The 21,553-nt window shown below is 46.5% G+C and overlaps 1 protein-coding gene across 4 annotated transcripts; it reads left to right on the forward strand.

Annotated features, from left to right (window-relative positions):
• Positions 1 to 326: 326 nt before the first annotated feature.
• WDR91 (WD repeat domain 91) lies at positions 327 to 20,504 on the forward strand. Of its 4 annotated transcripts, none has more exons than XR_003990449.1 (15): positions 327 to 470; positions 2,267 to 2,446; positions 3,875 to 4,082; positions 5,362 to 5,444; positions 7,821 to 7,945; positions 9,868 to 10,045; positions 10,327 to 10,485; positions 12,600 to 12,799; positions 13,243 to 13,393; positions 14,860 to 14,954; positions 15,261 to 15,429; positions 16,277 to 16,947; positions 17,925 to 18,037; positions 18,780 to 18,977; positions 19,884 to 20,504. XR_003990449.1 is itself a non-coding variant. In XM_030478619.1 (15 exons), exons 1-15 carry the CDS (start codon positions 348 to 350, stop codon positions 20,046 to 20,048), a joined length of 2,256 nt encoding a protein of 751 aa, XP_030334479.1. In that variant the 5' UTR covers positions 327 to 347; the 3' UTR covers positions 20,049 to 20,504. The 4 variants fall into 4 exon arrangements, 3 of the variants coding, with proteins under 3 accessions (XP_030334479.1, XP_030334480.1, XP_030334481.1); XM_030478619.1 differs by having other exon boundaries at positions 16,277 to 16,385; XM_030478620.1 differs by lacking the exon at positions 13,243 to 13,393 and having other exon boundaries at positions 15,314 to 15,429; positions 16,277 to 16,385.
• Positions 20,505 to 21,553: the final 1,049 nt, after the last annotated feature.

The following is a 21,553-nucleotide window of genomic DNA, read 5'->3' on the forward strand; positions in this document are numbered from 1 at the left end:
CGGCCCGACCCCCATCATGTCCGCCGCTCCGCTGCCACCCGCACCCAGCAACTCGAGCCGCACGTGGCAGAGGGCCAATCGGGACGCAGCCGGCGCTTGACGGCAGCCAATAAGGAGGCGAGGAAAGCGCGGGCTTTAGGTGCTGGCGGGGAGGAGGGCAATGAAGAGGCGGGAGGACCGTGCGCATGTGCAGCGGCGGGGACTACAAGTCCCGTCGTGCTTTGCACTGGATGGGTACGGCAAGGCACGCTGGGAGCTGTAGTCCCCCTGGCGCTGAGCCGGGCTATTTCGCTCGGGGCTGGGCTTCCCCCTCTCCGCCTGGCGGCGGGCGGTGCCGCGGGGTCCCCATGGCGGCGGCGGCGGAGCGGACGGACGAGCTGGTGCGGGAGTATCTGCTGTTCCGCGGCTTCACTGCCGCCCTCAAGCAGCTGGATGCGGAGATCAAAGCGGACCGGGAGAAGGGCTTCCGGGTGAGCGGCGGCCGCGTCCCCCCCTGCCCGGCGCCGGCGCCCCCTTGGAGGACGCGGTCTCCGGCCAGGCCCCGGACGCCCCTCCGCGTACCCGCTCCCGGGGCTGGGCGGGGGGAGCGGGTCGGGCGGCGGTGGGGAAGCTTCCGGAGCCCCCGCGCTCTCCTGCGGAAGCGGCTCGCTTCAGGGCGGCCGCCCGCGTCTGGGCTGGGCTGGGCGGCGGGGCCCGGCCGGCCGCGCAGGCGGGACCCTCCACATCCCGGCGGCGGGGGCCGCCGCTGGGCCTTGCCGCCCTTCGTTGTTGGCGCAGCCTCCCGGCGGCGCGGCTTTAGCCGGTGGAAGGCTCTCCTTCTGCGTGGCTCCGAAGCGGCGTTAGCGCAGCGGCGGTGGACGGTGGGCTCCATCCCCCTCGCCTGCCTTCGCGGCTGAGAGCCGCGGTTCCCGGCCAGCTTCCCCCCGCGCCGGCCGCGTCTGCTCGGCCCGTCCAAAACCGCTGTCCACGGACTCTGTGTCCCACATGTGAACCACCAGAGGATTCTTAGCTTCTTGCCGAGGGGAAAGGAGGAGACGTGTGTACGAGAGGACAGTGGCAGGCGGACATCGCTGTGCCTGGATCTGTTCTCAGACACGAGGTTTTTTTTTATCCAGCGGCTTTACAGCTCCGGTCCCTAGTTCGGATGTCTGAAGCACCAGCTGTCTTGCTGGATGGGTGGAAATTGGCGCAGAATTTGCCACCCTCGAAAATACAGCTTCGGTCTGTTGTGTGAGCGTCATCTTCTGTAGCAGCAGTTCTGGGCACTGCGTGTAGTGTTTTGAATAGTCAGATTTGTCTTTTAACTAGTACTGCAACCGGTATACCTTATTATTCGTAAAATATGTTGGTTTTAGTTTTAAAGCACCAGCACTTTGCTAATGCTTAGAGGTCAGCAACAGTTGATTTAATTGGAATGATATCGAACAAGATAGGACCTCTGGGGTCAGACTGTTGTTTCACTTATCTATAGGAAGCCATAGAGACAGAGGCTGGATGCTGTCCTAAGACATTAATTGAGAAGGGGGAATAAACCACATAGTACACAACTTTGGTAGTTGAATTTTGTATAGGGTGCAGATGTTTTGGGGTTTTTTTTCTGATGCCTGTCCTGGCCATCAGAAGATCACTGAACAAAAAAATCTGTTCCCTCACCACCGTTCTGCCTTACTCATATTGCAGAAATGATTTTCAAAGAAGTATGAGGACAAAATCTGTTGTGGATTTCTATGCCTGCCTTATTAGTAGATGATATTATTGAAGATTATGTTATTAAAGATAAAGGTACTTAAAAGATTGCAGTACAATGGATCTTCCTTCCTGTTTCTGTTGGCTAAATACAGCTTTTTCAGTCTAAAAATAATAAAATTTTCCACATGTTGTACTTGAGTTTTCAACATTTAATCACATTATTCCTGTTTCTTCATTATCAACTGACTTCTTTTAAAAGAAGTGGAAAGTTTTGCTTACTTGCAAAAAACCCCATCAGCTGTGTCTAACAAAATGTGATCTGTCAAAAATCTGTTTGGCTGTCTTCTTTCACGTTTCTTTTTTAATTTTTATTTTTTATTTGAAAGGTGCTGCAGAGTGGAAGAATGCTAATACCAATGGCAGAGTGTTTCAAGGGTTAGGGGAGTAGCTAATGCCTAAGTGCTGGACTGTGATGTTATTTGTGCGGTTAAAGTTTCTCAGCATTAAGTTACAGAAAGCCTCTTGTGCTGGAAGAGCCCTCATGTGACTGCAGTCTCCCCTGTTTTGCCCTCTTCAGGTGGATAAGATTGTGGACCAGCTGCAGCAGTTTGTTCAGAGCTATGATCTGGCAGCCTTGCGGGATTACTGGAGTTATCTGGACCGACGCCTTTTCAGCCGTTTGGAAGACGTGTACAGGCCAACAGTGAACAAGCTGAAAACCAGCTTATTCCGATACTACCTTGTCCATACCGTTCAGGTAGTTTGATTTTTAGGCTTCTGTTTTAAACAAAGATCCTCATGTCTGAAACCAGAGCAATAAAATACCCTTGTGAGCCTCTGACAGGCCTGGTGGGTAAGGGACAAGCAATTCAGATGTCATATATCAGGAGTATAGTAAGGAATTTGGTGCAGACTCACATGACAACCTTGTAAGCAGGATAGGGAAGCTCCGGTGAGACGGTTACACGCTTAGCTGTGAGCAAGATACACTTGGACATGAAGGCAGGTCCCCCTCAGACAGGTTGGCTGTACTGCTAGCTCAGTTCTGCTCAGTCTCTGTTAATAAATTGGATACCAGGAGATACCATAAGGTTTGTAAATGCCTCCCTGTGAGGCATTGCCATGAGAGCAGAGGACAGGAACAGTGCTCAACGCAATCTTCATAAGTTGAAGAAACAGACAGAAAAACAGTCCCAAGCACTTGTATGTGGGTAAGAGTAATCGATTGCTCTGATGCACAATGAGGAATGATTTAGCAGGCAGCAGTAGTGCAGGGGATCAACAGGCAGGATTGTCTATTCCTGCCACTCTACCCTGCTGGCAGGACTCAGCTGGTCCTTGCAGGCACCACAGTCCTTAAAGCACCAACAGGGTAGGAGGGCCCAGAAGAAAAAAAGATGACTTGAAGTTGGTGGAGTTGAGTTTTAGTTTATAAGAGAGGGGAGAAGTGGGCTTCAAACCTGTACAAGACAATGTGGAATATAAAATGAATACTTTTTTGTTTGTTTGCTTGCTTTGAATCATACAGAAAATAATGAGCTTGAAAGGGAGCAGAGATTATCCTGTTGAAACTCCAGGAAAGTGAATGGAGTATACTACACAGACTGGGCTTTGGCAAACAGAATAGAAGAATACCTGTCAGGAATTCATGTTTCGTTTCTTACCATTTAGAAGTGATGTTTCCTCCTTGATTCTGTTTTCTGACTGAAAATCTTTAATGATGGGTGTTGGTGGAGAAGTCAATGTAACGCACATTTCTGGAAGTGCACTTTTTCATGTTTTGTTTTGCCCTGTGTTTACCCTAAGGTGTGACTGTCTGAATAATGTATTAGGTAGAAACCTTTTCAAGCTACATCTGCTACTTTGGTCCTGTATGCAAATGCTCGCGTCTTATGTCAGTGCACGAACTGCATTGGTTTAGCTGGAAATCAGTATGATTAGTTTGATTTGCCCGTAAACAAGACTGTTGTGACTAGAAAAAAGGTTGGATTAAGTGCATTTGTGAGCTTCTCTTAGTGTATTTGAGATTCCTCTATTCCCTGATGAATCTGTTAACTCTAGCCACTTGCTTTGTTGGGTGGTGATAATATTTATTAGTATGTTTATAACATAGAGCAAGTATTTCTAGAACCCATTTGGTGGCGTTAATGGAAATGTGAGCCCTGTTCTTCTTGCTGTGTTTCAGACCGGCCGCAATGACAAGGCCCAGGAGTTTTTCCTCAAGCAGGCCTCCGAGCTCCAGAACCAGGCAGAGTGGAAGGATTGGTTTGTCCTGCCCTTCCTCCCTGCTCCAGACTCCAACCCCACCTTCGCCACCTATTTCTCCCGCCAGTGGGCAGATACGTTTATCGTTTCTCTGCACAACTTCCTGAGCGTCTTATTTCAGTGCATGCATATCCTTTTTTGCAACTAATAGTTAAATCTGCCTTGCCTTGGTGTTATGCTCGCTATTAACAGTGGTGCCAAGAATATGATATTACAGAACTCACTGCTTTCAGGTGATTGTTCAGAGCCAAGACTTAATAGGAAGCTGGTGTTTACCAGAGGATGTTGGAATATTTGTTGTTCAATTATCTGATGATATGTTATATTCCCTGGGCACAAATGTTGTTGCTAATGCTGAACTCATGTTAGTGACTAGAAATCTTGTGCACATCTTGTTCTGAAACACTTTTTCCTCTTTGCTTGGCATAGTACAAACCAGGCATGCAACCTCAGGTCATAGTCCACAACTGAGCTAGTAGCTCCTCTTAGACACTTTTCTGGGTTCGTATGTTCACAACATTGTCTAGCGACAGCTTGCTATAATAGGGCAGTTCAATGTTGGCAGAAATAACAGACCTACAGAGGTAAGAACTACAGAGTTCTGACCTTGTTTCTTTGCTGATGGGCAGGTTTGCACGGCAGCTCGAGTACAGCTCATCTTGAATGGTTTCTTCAGTGTGTACTAATGTAGTAACATAACCTGTCTTGTCCTCCGCTTCTGATACGTAAAAAGGAAGAATCTAAATATCCTTGCAAAGCCTATGTGAAATAGTGTTCTGGTTTTGGCTGGGATAGAGTTAATTTTCTTCCCAGCAGCTGGTGCAGTGCTGTGTTTTGGCTTTAGTCTGAGAACGATGCTGATAGCACACTGATGTTTTAGTTGTTGCTAAGTAGCCTTACCCTGATCAAGGACTTTTCAGAAGTCTGTCATGCCTTGCCAGTGAGGAGGGGCATGAGAAGCTGTTGAGGGAGCAGAGACAGGACACCTGACCCGAACTAGCCAAAGGGGTATTCCATACCACAGCACGTCATGCCCAGTATATAAACTGCGGGGGATTAGCGGGAAGGGGCTGATCGCTGCTTGGGGCATTATAATATTTTACTTTATTTCAATTATTAAACTGCTCTTAACCCACAGGTTTACCTTTTTCTGATTCTCCTCCCCATCCTACTGCAAGGTGGGTGGGGGAGTGAGCAAGCAGCTGGCTGGAGTTAAACCATGACAAGTGGTTAGGCTTAGGTAACTGCACTGTTACTAGTCTAATGGCCTTTCACATACTTCTTGCTAGTAGTATGGACTGGGCAGCTTTGCCGTTTTACAGGCAAATGGCAGTATGGAGTGCTGGCTTGTAGAATTAAGCCAGGTGCACACAAGTTCTTGCCTTGATTTTCTTTAACATTCCTCACCAGTTCCAGTCATTTTGAACTTTGAAGCTGAATGTCTTAGGAGCAGTCTTGTACAAGAAGAAAATGAATCCTTGCGGCATAAGGTCAGAACTGAAGTCACTCTTTTAGTTGCTGACTGCATGAGGTTGTGAGTTTTGTAAAATTGGTTCCATCCATTCAAGACAGTTGTAATTGTTAAGTGCACTTATTCCAGGCAGATTCTTCTAGAAAGCCTTTGTTATTTTGGCTTATCTTTCAGCTGTCTCCAGTAAACTTAGGGTTGCCATCACGTTGTTGAAATGCCTGTTTAGGGTATTCCTGTCTGTCCACTGGAGGTGACTCTGTCTCTCCCTGTACTGATAGGTGACGAGATACTGTGCACGCTCCTTTCCTGCTACACTACAAAGACAAAACAAGGTGAAACTAGTAGCAGGCTAGGAGCATATATGGCTGATTTTGCATGGAAACTTGTGAATAGTATTCCGTCACTTTCAGATTTTAGCTGATGGAGCAATAGAAACTGGCAATAACTTCTGGCAATAACTTCTGGCAAAGAGGCAGAACTGTTTCTTCTGAACAGCCACTTCACTGTGGTTGACATTCAGTTTAGATCAACTAATGATAATGTTGAGAATGTCTGTTTCCCAACTCAAGACCTTGCAGTAAATCATAAGAAGGGCTGACCAGTTCAGATAAAATGTTGTGCAGCTCCATGTCTTTTGACAGTAGCATCAGTAGATGCTGAAAGAGACTGTATGAATATATAACATGGGTTGTTCCTTTCCCAGTATAATTTCCTGTTAGAGATTTGTGAAATCTACAGTTTAAGAGCTTTATAAACTACAGATCACGTGTGGATGACAACGTATAAGTGGGAAGCCTTATTCATGTAAGGAGGACTTTAGTTCCACTTCCTCAAACACACCAACCAAAAGCTTGCTCTGTATGAATGCTTCAGTAAGTTTTGTGCTTTACCTCCTGTGTTATAAAACGTTATATGTTGTGCTTCCTGTTTCAGCTGTTTTGGTAGTTGATCAGGACTGCTCATTTGTCTTAAAAGTGTTGAAGTAAAATAGAATAATTGATTTCTAAATGGAGGCACTTTTTGTGAAAGGCGAGGTTTGTCGCTACATATTGTATGGAGTCAGTGGTTCAGGCAAACTTTGACAGGAGAGTTCTGCAAAGGTGGTCAGTGAACAGGGACAGCAGGATAAGGTATGTTTTGAAATTGAGCTCTTTTATTTCCTCCATTTTGTATTCTGTACTTTTAGTCAAATTAAAGCTGAGTTGGTTTTTTTTTTGTTGTTGTTTGGTATGTTGATTGGTATAATTTACAGACTGGGTTAAGTGTTCTCTGGCAAATAGTAGAGGTAAAACTAGACTTCTTTTTGGAGAACTGATGAGGTCAGAAAAGGAAAAGGCTACCTATGGAATCATAGATTGTTTAGAGTTCGAAAGGGCCCTTCAGATACTGGAAGGCTGCTATGAGGTCTCCATGCAGCTTCTCTTGTCCAGGCTGAACAGCCTCAACTTTCTCAGCCCGTCTTCATACGGGAGATGCTCCAGCCCCCCTCGTGGCCCTCCTCTGGACTCGCTCCAACAGCTCCATGTCCTTTTTATGTTGAGGACACCAGAACTGCACACAGTGCTCCAAGTGGGGGTTTAACTAAAAACTGGTGTGAATAAATACTGAATTTGGTGCTAGTTGAGATTGAGTAGTGATTCTGATTTCACTTTTGAAACAACAGAAATACAGGAATAACAAGCTGAATTTCTGAAGCTCCTTTTCCTTGTAAATTTCTTTCCTTAAATACTGTGATGAAAGGAAATGAAGAATTGCATCCGAAAAACAAATTTGCGGAAACATAAATGCCTGAGGAACTCTTCAGGTGAACAAGAGTCACAGGCATAAAATGCTCAGTCCTGAGGTTCCTTTCTGCTAAGGGGGGAAAAGAAAAAAAGCTCTTTCCCCTTAATCTGGAGATAAATCTCACTGGCAAGCTTGGGAGGGAGCTGGGCAGGGTGTGGAGCTGGATTTCAGGGTGACTTGATGGCATTGGCTTCAGTGCACCCTGCCAGCTCACCAAACCCTTGGCTGTGGGAAGAAGATTACCTTCTAGGCTCAGTGCCCACACATCACTACTGCCAGCCACATGCATTGCCCTGGCCTTGAAATGCCTGCGTGGAGTGGCTGATCAGCTTTGCTGTAGCTGGCTCTTATTTCCCAGCTCCATTAATGTCCCTACAGCAGCAGTTCAAGGAGAAGAGTGAAGGGTTTTAAGTAGGCTCCAGTTTTGTGTGTGTAAAGTACTAACTGTTTTGACTACTTGGACTGATGTGGTGCTCAGCTAGTCAGAACAACTTTCTTCCCTCCACACCCTCCTAGGGTTGTTGAAATAAAAGCAGTAAACAACCTTGGCAAGTGGGAAGGAGGTGAATCGGTGACCCTCTGTTTACTTGGCTCTCTTCTCCTGTTGTAGCTGTTTGCTTTGCAGGCTGAATCCTCCCGCATGAAGAAAGAAGAAGTGGAGGTGGAACAAGCAGTCATGCATCACAAGTTGCCTGCATATGTGGCCAACATGGATCGACTAGGGGACTCTGAGCTGTGAGTGCCTGCAAGGGAGGAGCTGGGGGCAGGCTCTGCTGCTGTTACTGGGTTAGGGAGGATCCTAAAGGGTTATTTCCTTGATTCCTGCCCTGCAAATCAATGCAGAAAGACATCCAACTGGAAATTCTGGTGACCTGAGTGGTTTAATGGGAGAATTCATGATGGGCATCTCTCTCACCATTTGGGAGAGAGATTCTTTCCAATCAGTAAGAGCCCAAGCACACATGGAAGTGATTCTGCTCTGCTCTCAGCAGCAAAGTGGTCTGGGCAGCCAGGGCACTGGTAGCAGTGCAATACCCAGCTGTATTGCTCAAATGAAGTGGATTGTCTCTTGACTCCTATTTATGTTAGTGCCTGCAGAGCAGTAGGTGAGTGTCCTGTGTTGTTCTGTAGCCACTGTTACTGTATAACCCAGAGGGGTCATTGTTATAGAGAGATGCTTTCTTGCTTTTGCAAAGTCAAGGAAAAAGGAGCTTCTCTTCTGTGAAGCTCAGAATTCCTTATAAACTTGCTGCAGTTAAAGTGTGTTCTATGGCTGCATTTTCTGTATTCCTATCTGTGCAAATTAGGTAACATACACAGTGATACAGCTTGTTTAATTGGTTTTTTTTGCCCCATTCCGCATCATACAAAGCCAGTCTGTTTGAATTCATTGTGTTAGAGATTTATTTTTTTCTTGCTTTAAAAGGATCTGAAAGCAAATGTAGCTTAGCACAAGGTATTAATAACTGTCGGGGCTTTGACTTTCTCATGTGCTTCTTTCACTTCTATTCAGATGGGAGGGGGATTGATCAAATTAATCTGCTGAGAAGGACAAATAGAAGTTTTAGCAGAGACCACACACAAAGTTTTCATTCTATTGTAAAAATTGTCTGATTAAGTAGACCTAAGTGTCTGGTGAACTAGTTAGATAACTGCTCTGCACTTTCTGCATGGGACAGGCTACAGAGTTTAATTTGAGATTTTTCTTGTTTGTTTTGTGTAACCTCTGTGTGGAAAGCCTTGATGCTCATCTGCACACGTGGGGGAGAATGACATGGGGGATGGGATAACTTATTCCCATACTCATTTTTTCCCATTTGTATTAGAAAAACTTTGTCTAAGAAGTGGCAATTTTTTTGTGTGCAACTTGTCTGTTAGTCTGGGGCCTATTCTGGTTGCTTTTTCCATGTCTCTGCTCAACCCAAAACCCAGCTTTGGTAGAAGAGTTCTTTCCTAGAAGAGAGAACAGATACAGTGAAGATGATGGTATTCCACTTCCCTTGGGTGCTGCTCTGCTCTGAGGAAGCTGTAGCAGAGTGAGGTCAGACAATTATGTTCTGGGAAACAGCTGCTGCTCTCAGTGTTGTGGGCTGAGCAGGGAGGTGTGTGTAATCACAGAAACGGACCTAAACTTGTTGTCTTTGGGTCCAGTGCTTGAGATATTGAGGGTCTGTGCTTTAGAGTTGCTGAACGTGACTTGCTGAATATCTGGGGGTATTCAGTGAAACAATGAATACTGAATGCCGCTCAAAGTAGGGCTGTGTTACACTTTGAATTGGGAATCCCAGCTGAAGAGGTTCTTTGGAAATCTGAATTCCCCTGCCTTTCCTTTGAGATCTTTCTAAACTAACCAGATGGAGTGGAAGGAGTTTGAGGTGCCCCTTTGAGCCTGCTATCTCAGTGGCATCTCTGAGAAGTGAGCTTTGGTTACAGTAATTATAATGTTCTGCTCCAGGCACCAACAGGGTGTTTTAAAACAGTTTTTTAATGCATAATGATCCATCAGCTTGGAAAGGAACATCTCTCCTCCAGTGGGTCAAACAGCTGGCACTTGTTAGGTGGTCTTTGATCAGGTTGTCTGGCTACACTTTCATATTCTGTTTGGTGTTTTTGTTTGGCTTGTGTTTTATTTATTTTTTTATTTATTTCTTTATTAGCGATATGACCTGCAGTCAGAGGAGTACTGCGCATTCTCTCCAGTCCCGGGGAGGCTTTCTGTCCTCTTTTCTTTCCCAAAGTAAAAAGAGCCCTTCCAGACCAGCACATCCAAGTGGGGCTTCTCCAACACAGACTGGCAGTATGCTGCTAGGAAAGAAAGAATCAACAAATCATCAGGTAATTCTCAGCTGGGTTTGTTGAAAGGTGCTCAGTATCCAAGGAGGTAACTTGCAGCACAGCACTGTTCCAAGCTTTTGTGTCCACCTGGAAAAAAAAAAAATATCCTTTCCTTCCTTGCAAGTGTATTGTGGGTTTGAATGCAGCACAGACCCAGCTGCTGTTGTCTGGGAAGCTTCTGGAGCCCTTGCAGGTGCTTGGTTTCTTTGCCTCCCCTTTTGCTCTTTGCGTTGCAACCTAGCACATGTGTAACTTGGCCAAATTGTTCCTCTGCCTTCCAGAGTGCCAAAGGAAAAGAAGGAACAGTGAGCTCTAAGGACGGGAAGAGCCATTTCAGTGGCTTAGTAGCAGGTGAGTCAAGTTCCCTGCAGCAGCGGCAGAAGCGCTTGCAAGAGCATGGGAAGGAAAGGAAGGAACTTCTGTCAAAAGGAACCTTCCAGGTACTGGGCAACACTGTAAGGCTGGGAGGCAGAGGGCTGGTGTTTCTGTAATTTGTTGTGCTAAGTGGTAAAACTAGTGCAAGTGTTCCTGTTTAGCTTCTGAATTGCTACTCAGATCTAACTGTACCAAAGGTTATTCTGTAGTTATTCAGTTCCTTCCACATTGGGTTTACTTCTGTGTCCCTGGAAGGGAATCAGTATTGACATTTCAAATGGAAGAAGAGTTGTCTTTTCTCATGATCTTTTCAACAGCCTGGTCCTGGGGAGGGTATGTTTCATCCACCTGAATGGTTATGTTCAAATACCTTATTATAATCCCCATTCCATTACCCAAGCAATGGACTTGGCTCACCCATCCTGCCCAAGTGAGTTCTCTAATGGTTTGTGCAGGCTCTATGTAGGACAGATAAAAACTGATAGAAAGTTTTCCTGAGTGGGACTGAAAATACCCTCAGCAGCAGAGTTGCTTTTTGGAGTTTTTTGCACTGTATGTTGCAGTTTTGCCTGGGGGTGTGCCCTGCTTTCTAATCAAATGAAATAATAAAACTGTGTCTTGGAATTTAATCATGAAATACTAAAACTGTGGCTTGGATTTTAACCATTGAAGGTCAACAGACTGCAACTGTTTACCGGTGTATTTTCTGGCTTTCAGAAGCCATGTGGTCAAAGGATACAGAGCACAGGAGGAATGACGGCAGCATCTTAGTCATGTTTACTTTGGCTGTATGAGACATGGTGCCTTGGGGGAGAGCCAGTGGTGAGGGACCGTTGCCTATTGGCCATAGGTGTGGCTGTTCTGTGGGGTGGAGCACTGCTTTAGAGAGGAGATGTTACTTCACCACTAAGCATTCAAAATTATAAGAGAACCTTTCTATTAATGGCTCATCTAAAACGTTTTAATTAAACACTGGTTGGAAAATTGCAAGGCCCGGTTTCCCAAAAAGTATTTGTTGACTTTCCTTTTTCTGTGATGATCCAGGTTAAGAGTGTTTTCCTGGCTTTGTAAAAGCTGCTTCTGGTGCTCTTGGGGAAGCTGATCCTGTTCAGCTTTCTGTTGTTCTCAACAAATGTGAGCAGAAAGGAAACTGAAAGGCAGCACTGTTTCTTTCACATGAGTGTCATTCATTGTTTATCTGCTCATACTAACTAACACAGAGAGGGGTGTTCTTGCATTTATTTCCCAATCTTTTCCAGCTTCATGACTTTGCATGATTTGATTATTCAGTGTGTGACCCTGAATCACATTGTTCAAGATGTGAAGCTACTATAAATAAGGCAAGGATGTATTAGGGAACAGGGATTCAAAACCATCAATACTAATACCATTTTGGGGCATTTCATCTTCAGAGGATGGTTTAGCAGAGGAATGCTTAGAGATGTTTTACTGGCTTATGTGCTGTATCTGCTTCTTGTTCTTCTAGCAGTATGGGAAGATTAAGCTGCTTTCGAACACTTCTGTGTACTGCAGTACAGATCTTGTCTCATTCATATACCTTCACTTTCCAAAACTCCTTTCGTCCTGCCTGCCCTGTCAAATTGGAGTTTAACCTTTTAGTCTCGTGTCGAGTCTACTGTTGTCATCAGTCAGTTGGCTGCAGGCGTTGCCTCAGTGTGCACAAACTCAGTCTCTGGCAGATGAGGATAATCCATCCACTGGGGTTTACCATCCGTCAAGAGTTCTTGTGCAGGTTTACTGAACGGCATATTATACAGACCTAACTTGTACTGCTGAATGCAAGAATTCCTTGAAATATGTTGATTTCCTTGTACATCCGTCCCCTGATGGCATCAAAATGGGCCTCTGATACTAGCTGATGTATACCAAAGAGATGTTGTGGTTCATTTTAAAGTGTATGGCTGGGAACATGGAGGGGAATATAAGGGACTCTACAACCAAGGAAGCCATGTTAAATGGTGCAATTGTGCAACACACCATCGTTGTGCTCAGAAAGGTCCCTGGCAGAAGGTGTGTTGAGCTGACAGTGCTTCTTTTCCAGCGTAGCTTTTGGGGTTTGGTGGTGGTTTTTTTTTTTTCCCCAGCAGGCTGGGGTGGCTGAAGAGCTCGATGTGGAGCTGCTGCTTCCTTGTATTTCACACAGGATTTCTTCCTTCAGGGCCAAAGTGCTGAGAAGAAAACAGATATTAGCACAGCTGAGACAGAGCCGTGCTCAGAGCTGCATGCAGAGCAAACAGAGACTTCAGCCAAAATGCCTGCCAGCAATGCAGAGGCTGTGGGTGTCCGGCAGGAGCAGCCTTTCATCGTTCTGAGCCAGGAGGAGTATGGGGAGCACCATTCATCCATCATGTACTGCAGGTAATGGAGTGGCAGAAGAAGGCTCTCGTAGAAGGCTCTGTAGTGGCTGTCTGGCCTCTTTTTTTTTTTTTTTTTTTTCCCCAGCCTCTGTTCTATCCAGCACATTGTGCATGTACTCTTGGTTGTAGGGCAGTCAAGTTGGCAGGAATGATAATAGCCTGTAGCTTGTGCAGTGAGAATGGACAGAGATTTTTGTGACTGGGAGATGCCAGCCAGGAAGAAACTCCCTGGGAAAGCAAGATGATACTGCTTAAAGGCATTATACTTTACACGTGGAGTGTGGCGCGCTTCGCTGTGGAATGGACAGGAAGTGGTGCAAGGAAGTTCTGATTCCTGCAGAAGGAATTCGTGTGTGGCCAGGAGAGGAAAGATTACTGGGGCATATACTCAAATGTAAGAATTTCAGGGAGAAAAAAATCCAATCAGTTTCCTTCTGCACATAGGGTTGATTGTTCTGGACGGAGGGTGGCCAGCTTGGATGTGGATGGGGTCATCAAAGTGTGGTCTTTTAACCCCATAATGCAAACTAAAGCTTCATCCATTTCCAAATCTCCATTGCTGTCTCTGGAATGGGCAACCAAGCGTGATCGTCTGGTGAGTAGTTTGTGTGTAGAGGCTTGAGAAACATGGCAGATGATTTGGGGCTGTGTTGCTGTATGTTGCTGCCCACTAACTTCTAGATAGCTGCATTGTGGATAAGCTCAGGGCAACAGTTAGCTTCCACTTAGTGGGACATGGGGAACTGAAGTCTGTAGGGTCTAAGAAAAATTGGAGTGAGGAGTGTACTCTCTGCATTGAGCAAGGAATTCACTACTGGTTGCCCCTGAGACACAAGTTCTGAAGATGCAGTGTGGGTACAGTGGTAGAATAGAAGCAGCTCCTTTAAGAGAAGTGCCTCTCTTCAGGCAGAGGAGGCAGTCACTTGTAAAGGCAGGCAGAGACAGCCTGCTACAACAGCCCATAGGAGCCCTGCAGCAGGGGTCTGTGGGGCGTTACTCACACTCTGGACCCAAAGCAGAGTAGGGGGAGCAGGGATGTGGTGTTGTCATTCTACTTGTGCAGGTGTGAAAAGGGCTTCGTGGCCAGTTTTATGCTGGTGCCTTATGAGTTGGGGGCTGCTGTGTGCATAAGGAGCTCAGGGCTTGTTTAAATATCATGACATTTTAAATGCTTCCTATAGCACATTTTTTTTCTAGTTCTCTTAGTAGAGAGGAGCCTTAAATTATATGCATTCTTCTGAGTCCTGGAACTGTTGCTAGTGTTTCATGAGCTCCCTTGGTGAGGAGACAGGGGTGTGTGTGAAGGCAGGCCTGCAACCAAAGGAGTATTTTACACATTCTGGCACTGACAGTGTGTTGCTACTAAACCCCATAATGCCACCTGTGAAGAGTTGGTGCTATAGCTTGTCTCTGTCTTTTCATTTGCTCTTAGAGAGGGAGTTGTCCAGGCAGTTGTTTTGATGTTTCTTCTGCTTTGTGCAGTTTATTTCCTGCTTGCTGATAAATTTCAGAAAAAAGAATCTATGGGGATTTAGCAGCAAATCAGGCTCTGAAGTGAGAAGGGTCTGGCTTGTTTAGTTTTCTATGATGATGCATCCTTCCATGGTTTTACTTTTGATTTAAGTTGTAGCACCACTCATAAAGCATGTGCGAGCCCTTCTGGATGACTTCATTCTCCTCTGTATGAAAGGAGGTGGCTTCTACTGGTTTCCTCTTAAGTTGTTAATTCTATGTTACTCTTTCCTTGCTCCCCTAGGTATTGAGACTCCATGTAAGTTTGGCATCCTATAATGTTGAGCCATAGTCTAGAAAGTAGCTTTTAGGCCACCTTTGTGCCTATTGGATCTTTTTCTTGCTGGAAAGCATTGCTTTTACTTTGACTTCCGTGGCTTTGGGGTAGTCCTACTCAGCATGATATGCAGAGGAAGACAGGATGTACCCTAATAGAGTGATGTTTAATTTGAATGCACAAACAGGAAAAAAAATGTGATGTTGGTTGTTGGACAGTGTCATTGTACTCTTCACTCACATTCCTTTCATCTCCTCCTTGCTGGTTTCAAGCTACTGCTTGGCAGTGGGGTTGGGACGGTTCGTCTTTATGACACAGAAGCAAAGAAGAATCTCTGTGAAATCAGCATTGATGAAGACATGCCCAGGTAACTCTGGAATACTGATTTTTATATATAAATACAAATGTTGCTGGTTTTGACTGTGAAAAGGTAGGTGAAGTCTCAGTGTTCCTACTGCTTTCCTGCAACTGCAGGACTGTAGTCTTTGTCCAGAGGGCAGTTCCTGTCTGAGCAATTTAAAACTGCTCAGTTAAATGGGAACGCTCAAAATTGGTCTAAGCATTTGAATCCTGCCCTCCTTTACAGTGCACCCTGTCTGGGAGAGCTTGTAGTTGAGTATTGTGCTTGAGGCAGCTGCTGGAGAGGCAATTCAGACTGTTTGCTGTGTTTCAGGATCCTCTCGCTTGCCTGCAGCCCAAGTGGTGCCTCGTTTGTCTGTTCTGCAGCAGCCCAGAGCCCCATCTCCCACATGGACTTCTCAGCAGTCAGTTCTGGGGGCAGAAGCATGAACCAAGTTCCTGGGAAGCTGCTGCTGTGGGACACTAAAACAATGAAGCAGCAGGTAATTGCTGGGTTTCTTTCCTTTCTCAGCCTGCTTGCTTAAGGTGAGTGGCTTCTGTTTCAGTGTGTAGGAGCTCTCTTTCTGAATTATGCTGACTTTCTTTTCAGTACTCTTCTTTTAGCCCCCTTCCTGCTTTCCCCCTCTGTCACATGCAGGAGAAAAACGAATAGTGTAAGCAGCTGCTGGGTTTGGGTAGAGGTTTTTGTTTTGTTGGTATATTGGTTTTTGTTTTTGTTTTGCTTTTTGGGTTTGTTTGGGTTTTTTTGTTTTGGGTTTTTTTTGGTTTTTGAAACAAGGCTATGGACTATGCTGTCTGCAGTTTATGACTGGAAATGTCCCAAGTGGAGTGAGTGATTCTTTGCTCAGGCTTTCTCCAGTTGAGCTGTATTGAAGGTTTTTCTTTGCTATTTCCCCTGCCCTCCCTGCTTTTGAGTGAAGTGCTTCTTTCAGAGGTTTCATCTCATGTTATCTTCTCCATTGTTTCGATTTAGATGGCTCAGATTCTGGCAGGGAATCCTCATCTCATCCCTCACCTTTGCTCTTAAGAAATGCTGTCCCTGATGTGTAGGAGAAAGCAACATACTCAGGCTAATGCCTGCCAGAAGCTGGGTTTGCAGCCTTGAGACCATGGCCAAGAAGGCTGTGGCTTGGCTGAGGTGAATAGTTGGGTTAGTGTCACAGTAAAATGCAGCTGCCAACCTTGAAGTCTGTAGTCATGAGAGGTAAAGGGTTCCAAACTGGAGGAGTTCTTGCTGCTAGATATAGTCTTTCCTTCCTCCCCTGGAGATCAGGTCCTCAGCACCCCCCAGCTGCATTTCTCAGCATTAATGCAGACTTTCCCTTCCAGCTGCAGTTCTCTCTGGAGCCTGAGCCCATTGCTATTAACTGCACAGCCTTCAACCACAATGGCAACCTGCTGGTCACCGGTGCTGCAGATGGGATTGTTCGTCTTTTTGGTATGGTGGAAAAGGACCTGGGGGTGTTGGTGGACAGGCGGCTGAACATGAGCCAGCTTGTGCCCAGGCAGCCAAGAAGGCCAATGGCATCCTGGCCTGTATGAGCACCAGTGTGGCCAGCAGGGCCAGGGCAGTGATCATCCATCCCCCTGTGCTCAGCACTGGTGAGGCTGCACCTTGAACACTGTGTTCAGCTCTGGGCCCCTCACTGCAACAGAGACATTGAGGTGCTGGAGCGGGGCCAGAGAAGGGCAACGAAGCTGGTGAAGGGCCTGGAGCACGAGTCTGATGAGGAACGACTGAGGGACCTGGGGTTGTTTAGTCTGGGGAAGAGAAGGCTCAGGGGGGACCTTATCGCTCTCTACAACTACCTGAAAGGAGGTTGTAGTGAGGTGGGTGTTGTTCTTTGCTCCCAAGTAACAAGTGATAGGACAAGAGGAAGTGTCCTCAAGCTGAGCCGGGGAGGCTTAGATTGGATATTAGGAAAAATTTCTTCACCGAAAGGATCATCAAGCATTGGAACAGGCTGCCCATGGAAGTGGTGGAGTTGCCATCCCTGGAGGTATTTAAAAGATGTGTACATGTGGTGTTTAGTGACATGTTTTAGTGTTGGATTTGGCAGTCCTGGGGTAACAGCTGGATTTCATGATCTTTAAAGGTCACTTCCAACCTAAATGATGCTGTGAAATTGGGCAGTGAGGTGGCCCCTTGGTGTCCCTAGCTGGCTGCCCCTAGCACCCTTCTGCCAGCAGGGAGGCAGCTGTGGGACATGCCTGAACACCAAGGTGGAAGCTATTTTCTCTTCTCCACAATAGCTCTCAGGAGTGAATTGTCACAAACATTTTTCTGGGGGACATGGGCTGTTGACCTTGGTAGTGCTGCTGGATCTGTTGTTTCCTTCCTGCTGAGGAGCAGAGTTGACTTGCCCTGGAGCCATGTGGTCTCGGCTGTGCCATGTGGCAGTACCACTGCCAGAGGCTGAGTCTGGAGCATATGAATTAATGTGTGACCTTCTAGTTGAAAGCAAGGGTTTCACATCTGTCCTTCTTCCCTGAGCAATTTCTCTTTCTCAAGTTTTGTCCTCTTCAGCCTGTCCTTGTGGTAAAGGCAGTTTGGGTCTCCCTCTTCTATGAATGTGAACGAGGGATCTGCTTTTGGCCTGGTTGCTGAGCTGGAGGCTGCAGCCCCATGTCTGGGAGGACGGAGCTGGCAGCAGCTGTGAGGGTGGAGAAGGGGAGGAGAAGCAGCAGGGGGAAAATAACAAAGGTGTCAGTGGGGCTTAGATGCAGAATGCCTGCAGTTGACAATGAGCAGCCCTGTAAAGCTGGATGAAGAGGTGCCTAGTTATAGGCAGTAATTTTTTGTGGCCAGTGCATGTCACGTGCAGGAGGATAAGCACAGGGTGCCAGGATTGTCTTGGGCTCCCCCAGACTGGTTTAGAGGGCTGGGGCAGAGACCTCATGAACATACAGGACTTCTCTCTCTCCATCTCAGCTCTGTGTGAGTATGAGGAGTGTTAAGTACTGGTTCTCCCCTCAGATATGCAGCAGCATGAGTGCGCCATGAGCTGGAAGGCACACGATGGGGAAGTCTACTCCGTTGAGTTCAGCTGTGATGAGAACACAGTCTACAGCATAGGCGAGGATGGCAAGGTAAGCTCTGGGTGACCTTCTGCTGGTCAGCTGGTTGAGATCCCTTCTGGAGTCTTCTCCATGTGGTGAGGATAGCAGTAAAAATAGCCTCAGAATCTGGGGGATTTGTGGGCTGCTAACTGTAATCTCAGGTGTGCAGCACCACCCTGCTCCATGCAGTTTCTGCAGAGAAACAGCTGGAGCTGTCTCAGACCTTGTCTGGAAATCCTGCTATTGGTAACATCCACTTCCTGGGGAATCCATGTGAAGATGACCTTTCTGTGCCCCTGACATCACCACATTGCAGATTTGGGGATTCACCAAGGAGCAGATCTTTCACAACTTCATATAAATTTCCTTGTCAGCAGCTCCCTTATAGTTGCTTATAATAAAAGGCTTTTATTTCTGCAGTTCCACAGTCTTGAGCAGTAGAGGTGTGGCTCAGGGAGGGAGCCACCTGCCTGAAGGTGTGGGTCTGTGGCTGGTGAGAGTTAAGTGAATTTCCATCAGGATCCTGCATGCAATGTGGAAGGACACATAGGCAGCAGTGCTAGTGGAAGGTAGAGCGTATGTTTGCCTGGATAATAGGCACTCTGCAGCCTTTGGCCTGCATTTTGTAGATATAGTCACTTAGATACACATGTCAAAATGCCATCTTCTGTTTGTGAGGAATAGGCAGTTGGCTTAAAAGAGGAATGGCCCCTCTGCTTTCATCCCAGTCAGTGTAACTATGGGCTTTTGTAATCTCTTTTTATCATTCTAGTTTATTCAGTGGAATATTCACAGAAGTGGCTTGAAGGTGTCTGAGTACCATCTTCCCAGCGAAGCTACAGGTCCTTTCATTCTGTCTGGGTACAGTGGCTACAAGCAAGTCCAGTTCCCACGAGGAAGGCTTTTTGCTTTTGACTCTGAGGGCAACTATATGTTGACGTGTTCTTCCACTGGGGGAGTAATTTTTAAGGTAAGTCTGACAAGTGGTGGGAAATACTCTTAACGCACCCGTACAAGCTCTTGTTGCAAGGCTGCAACACCAGCAACTAGAGGTTCTCAAGCAGCACCTACCAATCCCTGCTCTGTGAAAAGTTGCTGCTCAGTTTGATATGGTGTGCAGTGTGTGGTGTTTAGCAAGTGTTTGAACCCCCTGTAAGTGTTTGGCTTTCTGTATGTAGGCAGAGTATGCATGCTTCTTGTTCTTAAAGCTTAGCTGCAGCAGTTTTCCTTAGTGCTCAAGTGCCTAGGGTGAGGGTTTGGTTTTGTTTTGTTTAATGTATTGATACATGCCAGTTCGATGCAAAATGTGTGATTGTTGGCTGATGTTCGTCTTTAATCTGCCTTGTGTGCTTGCTGCTACTATGTTAGTCCCAGCCTGATTCTCAACTCTTAGTGTACACTGAAATTAAGGGTAAGGCTGAATGGTTCCAAGTACCCAAATTTCTGTGCCACAGTAACAGGTGGTTACTGATTGCAGCCTCCTTGTCTGATTCTTTAGTCATTACACATCAGTATAAGCCATTGCAAGGCAAATTAGAATTTTTACTTTGCATACGGGGCATTCAGAGCACCCACACTAACATGAGTTATAGCTTAGGCCTATGTGCTCCTCATCAGTTTGTGCTCTTAGACTGCCTTGCTCAATTACTGCAGCTCAGATGATGTCAGAAGCTGAGAACACATGCTTCTGTCACGAGACTGGAAATTTAATTCCCCATGTGTGCTACATCCATCTCAACTTCTCTCTGATTTTCTGCTTAATTATGTATGCTGATAAGGATATGGAGTCTGTAGCAGGCTTTGGTTTCTCCTGTTGGTGCACTGCCCCCGCCCCAGAAGCTTGCCTCCTTAAAATCTTATGTTTTCCTTCTTTTAGTTGAATGGTGAGGAAAAGGTTCTGGAGAGCTGCCTTTCCCTGGGAGGACACAGAGCTCCCGTTGTCACAGTGGATTGGAGCACGGCCATGGACTGCGGGACCTGCCTCACTGCCTCTATGGATGGGAAGATTAAATTAACAACCTTACTGGCTCAAAAGTCTTAACCTGGATAGTACTGAAGGGAAAGAGCAACAGACTTGACAGAAACAGTGTTAACTCCACAGGAACAAACTGCATGGGAGAGAGAAGGCAAACCGCAGTCCCTCTTCTCTTTGTAGCTTTTGTCTCTTGACAAACGTTAAATACATTTGCCAAACCACTGTGCAATAGAGTGCCGGTATGGGACCAAATCAGTGGCAGCACTGAAAAATAAAGTCTCCACTGACCCATTATGGCAGCTGCGCTCCCTCCGCTGGGGAGTCTTGAGTAAGCACATGGGTAGAAGGCTTGGTGTCTGCGAAGGTTGTTGCCACCTTTGTGCTTGGCGATGCTGGATACAGTCTGCAGTTGTTCATCTGTTGCAGACACAATTACAGCTAAGATGAGGTCGGACTCAGGCAAAAGGTTCATGAAAGCAGGCAGGAGCTCTGTCCAAATAAAACCAGGCCTGCAGTGTGAAATGTCTGGATCAGTGGAGAGACGTCTGTGCCTTAAAAGCACAGCATCATGGAGGCTGAAAGTGGCCTCATCTTGTCTGTCCCTGGCCTGCCCAAAGCAGAGTCAGCCAGGGCAGGTCATTCAGGGCCCTCTCCAAGTCTGGAGCATCTCCAAGCAGTGAGACTCCACAACCTCTCTGTGGCACAAATATAAGTCACCAGCAGGCTGAGACAGGTCCTCCAGCCTGTGGGCCCAGGAGGCCCACTGGGGTGTAGGCAGAGGCCTCCAGGCCCTGCCTGAGCTGCAATGTCCGTGTCTTCAGGTTCAGCGTCACCTGAAGACGGAGTCTCTGTCTTGGTTGTGCCTGTGCCTCGTCATGGCCCTCGCTGATCCAGAAACGGGCTTGCAGGCTGCCTTCCCCGCCTGTTCTTGGCCTCCCTGTGGGCCTGCTGGGCCATCAGTGACTGACGGCGTCTGACCTTGCTTGCGACTGTTACCGTAAAAGTCGGTTGGAGAAACTGTCTAAGACTCAACTTGGAGTTTTAGAAAGCAGGCATTCTTTATTGCAGCGCTGGGCACACACGCAAATTGTCTCACAAAGGTGAGCACACCCATTACTTGCCAGCAGCGGCTATAGCTTAAGCATACTCATGCACATTCATAGCTTTTCCAGGAACTAGTTAAAATATTTACATTCTAATTCGCATATACTTTCTTGCTGAGTGGGGGTCTCTGGTGGTCACTGATAGTCTTCCTCCCTGTGTTTACTGAATGACCTCAGTGCTTGCGTACGCTCGCAAGGTTCTAGTGCTGAGTTAGCAGTCGCTACGTCCTTGCTTCTGTTCTGTTGCAGTCTCACTCCACATTGGGCACCACTCTGCTGTCTTAATGGCTAGCATCCTTAGTCTTATTTACTGTCTCCTTAGTTGTTATCAGTCTCCTGCTGTTCCTTCCCTTGTCAGCTGAACATTCCTTTCTCTCTATGTGTTAGTAAGTTAGAACAGTTTGGTCTATTCTGCTACGTTAAAGGCACACACACTGTTGTTAGTTTAAAATTTAAGCCTACACCACT

Source organism: Strigops habroptila, chromosome 3 (genome assembly GCF_004027225.2).
Source record: "Strigops habroptila isolate Jane chromosome 3, bStrHab1.2.pri, whole genome shotgun sequence".
In the NCBI taxonomy this organism is placed as follows: Eukaryota; Metazoa; Chordata; class Aves; order Psittaciformes; family Psittacidae; genus Strigops; species Strigops habroptila.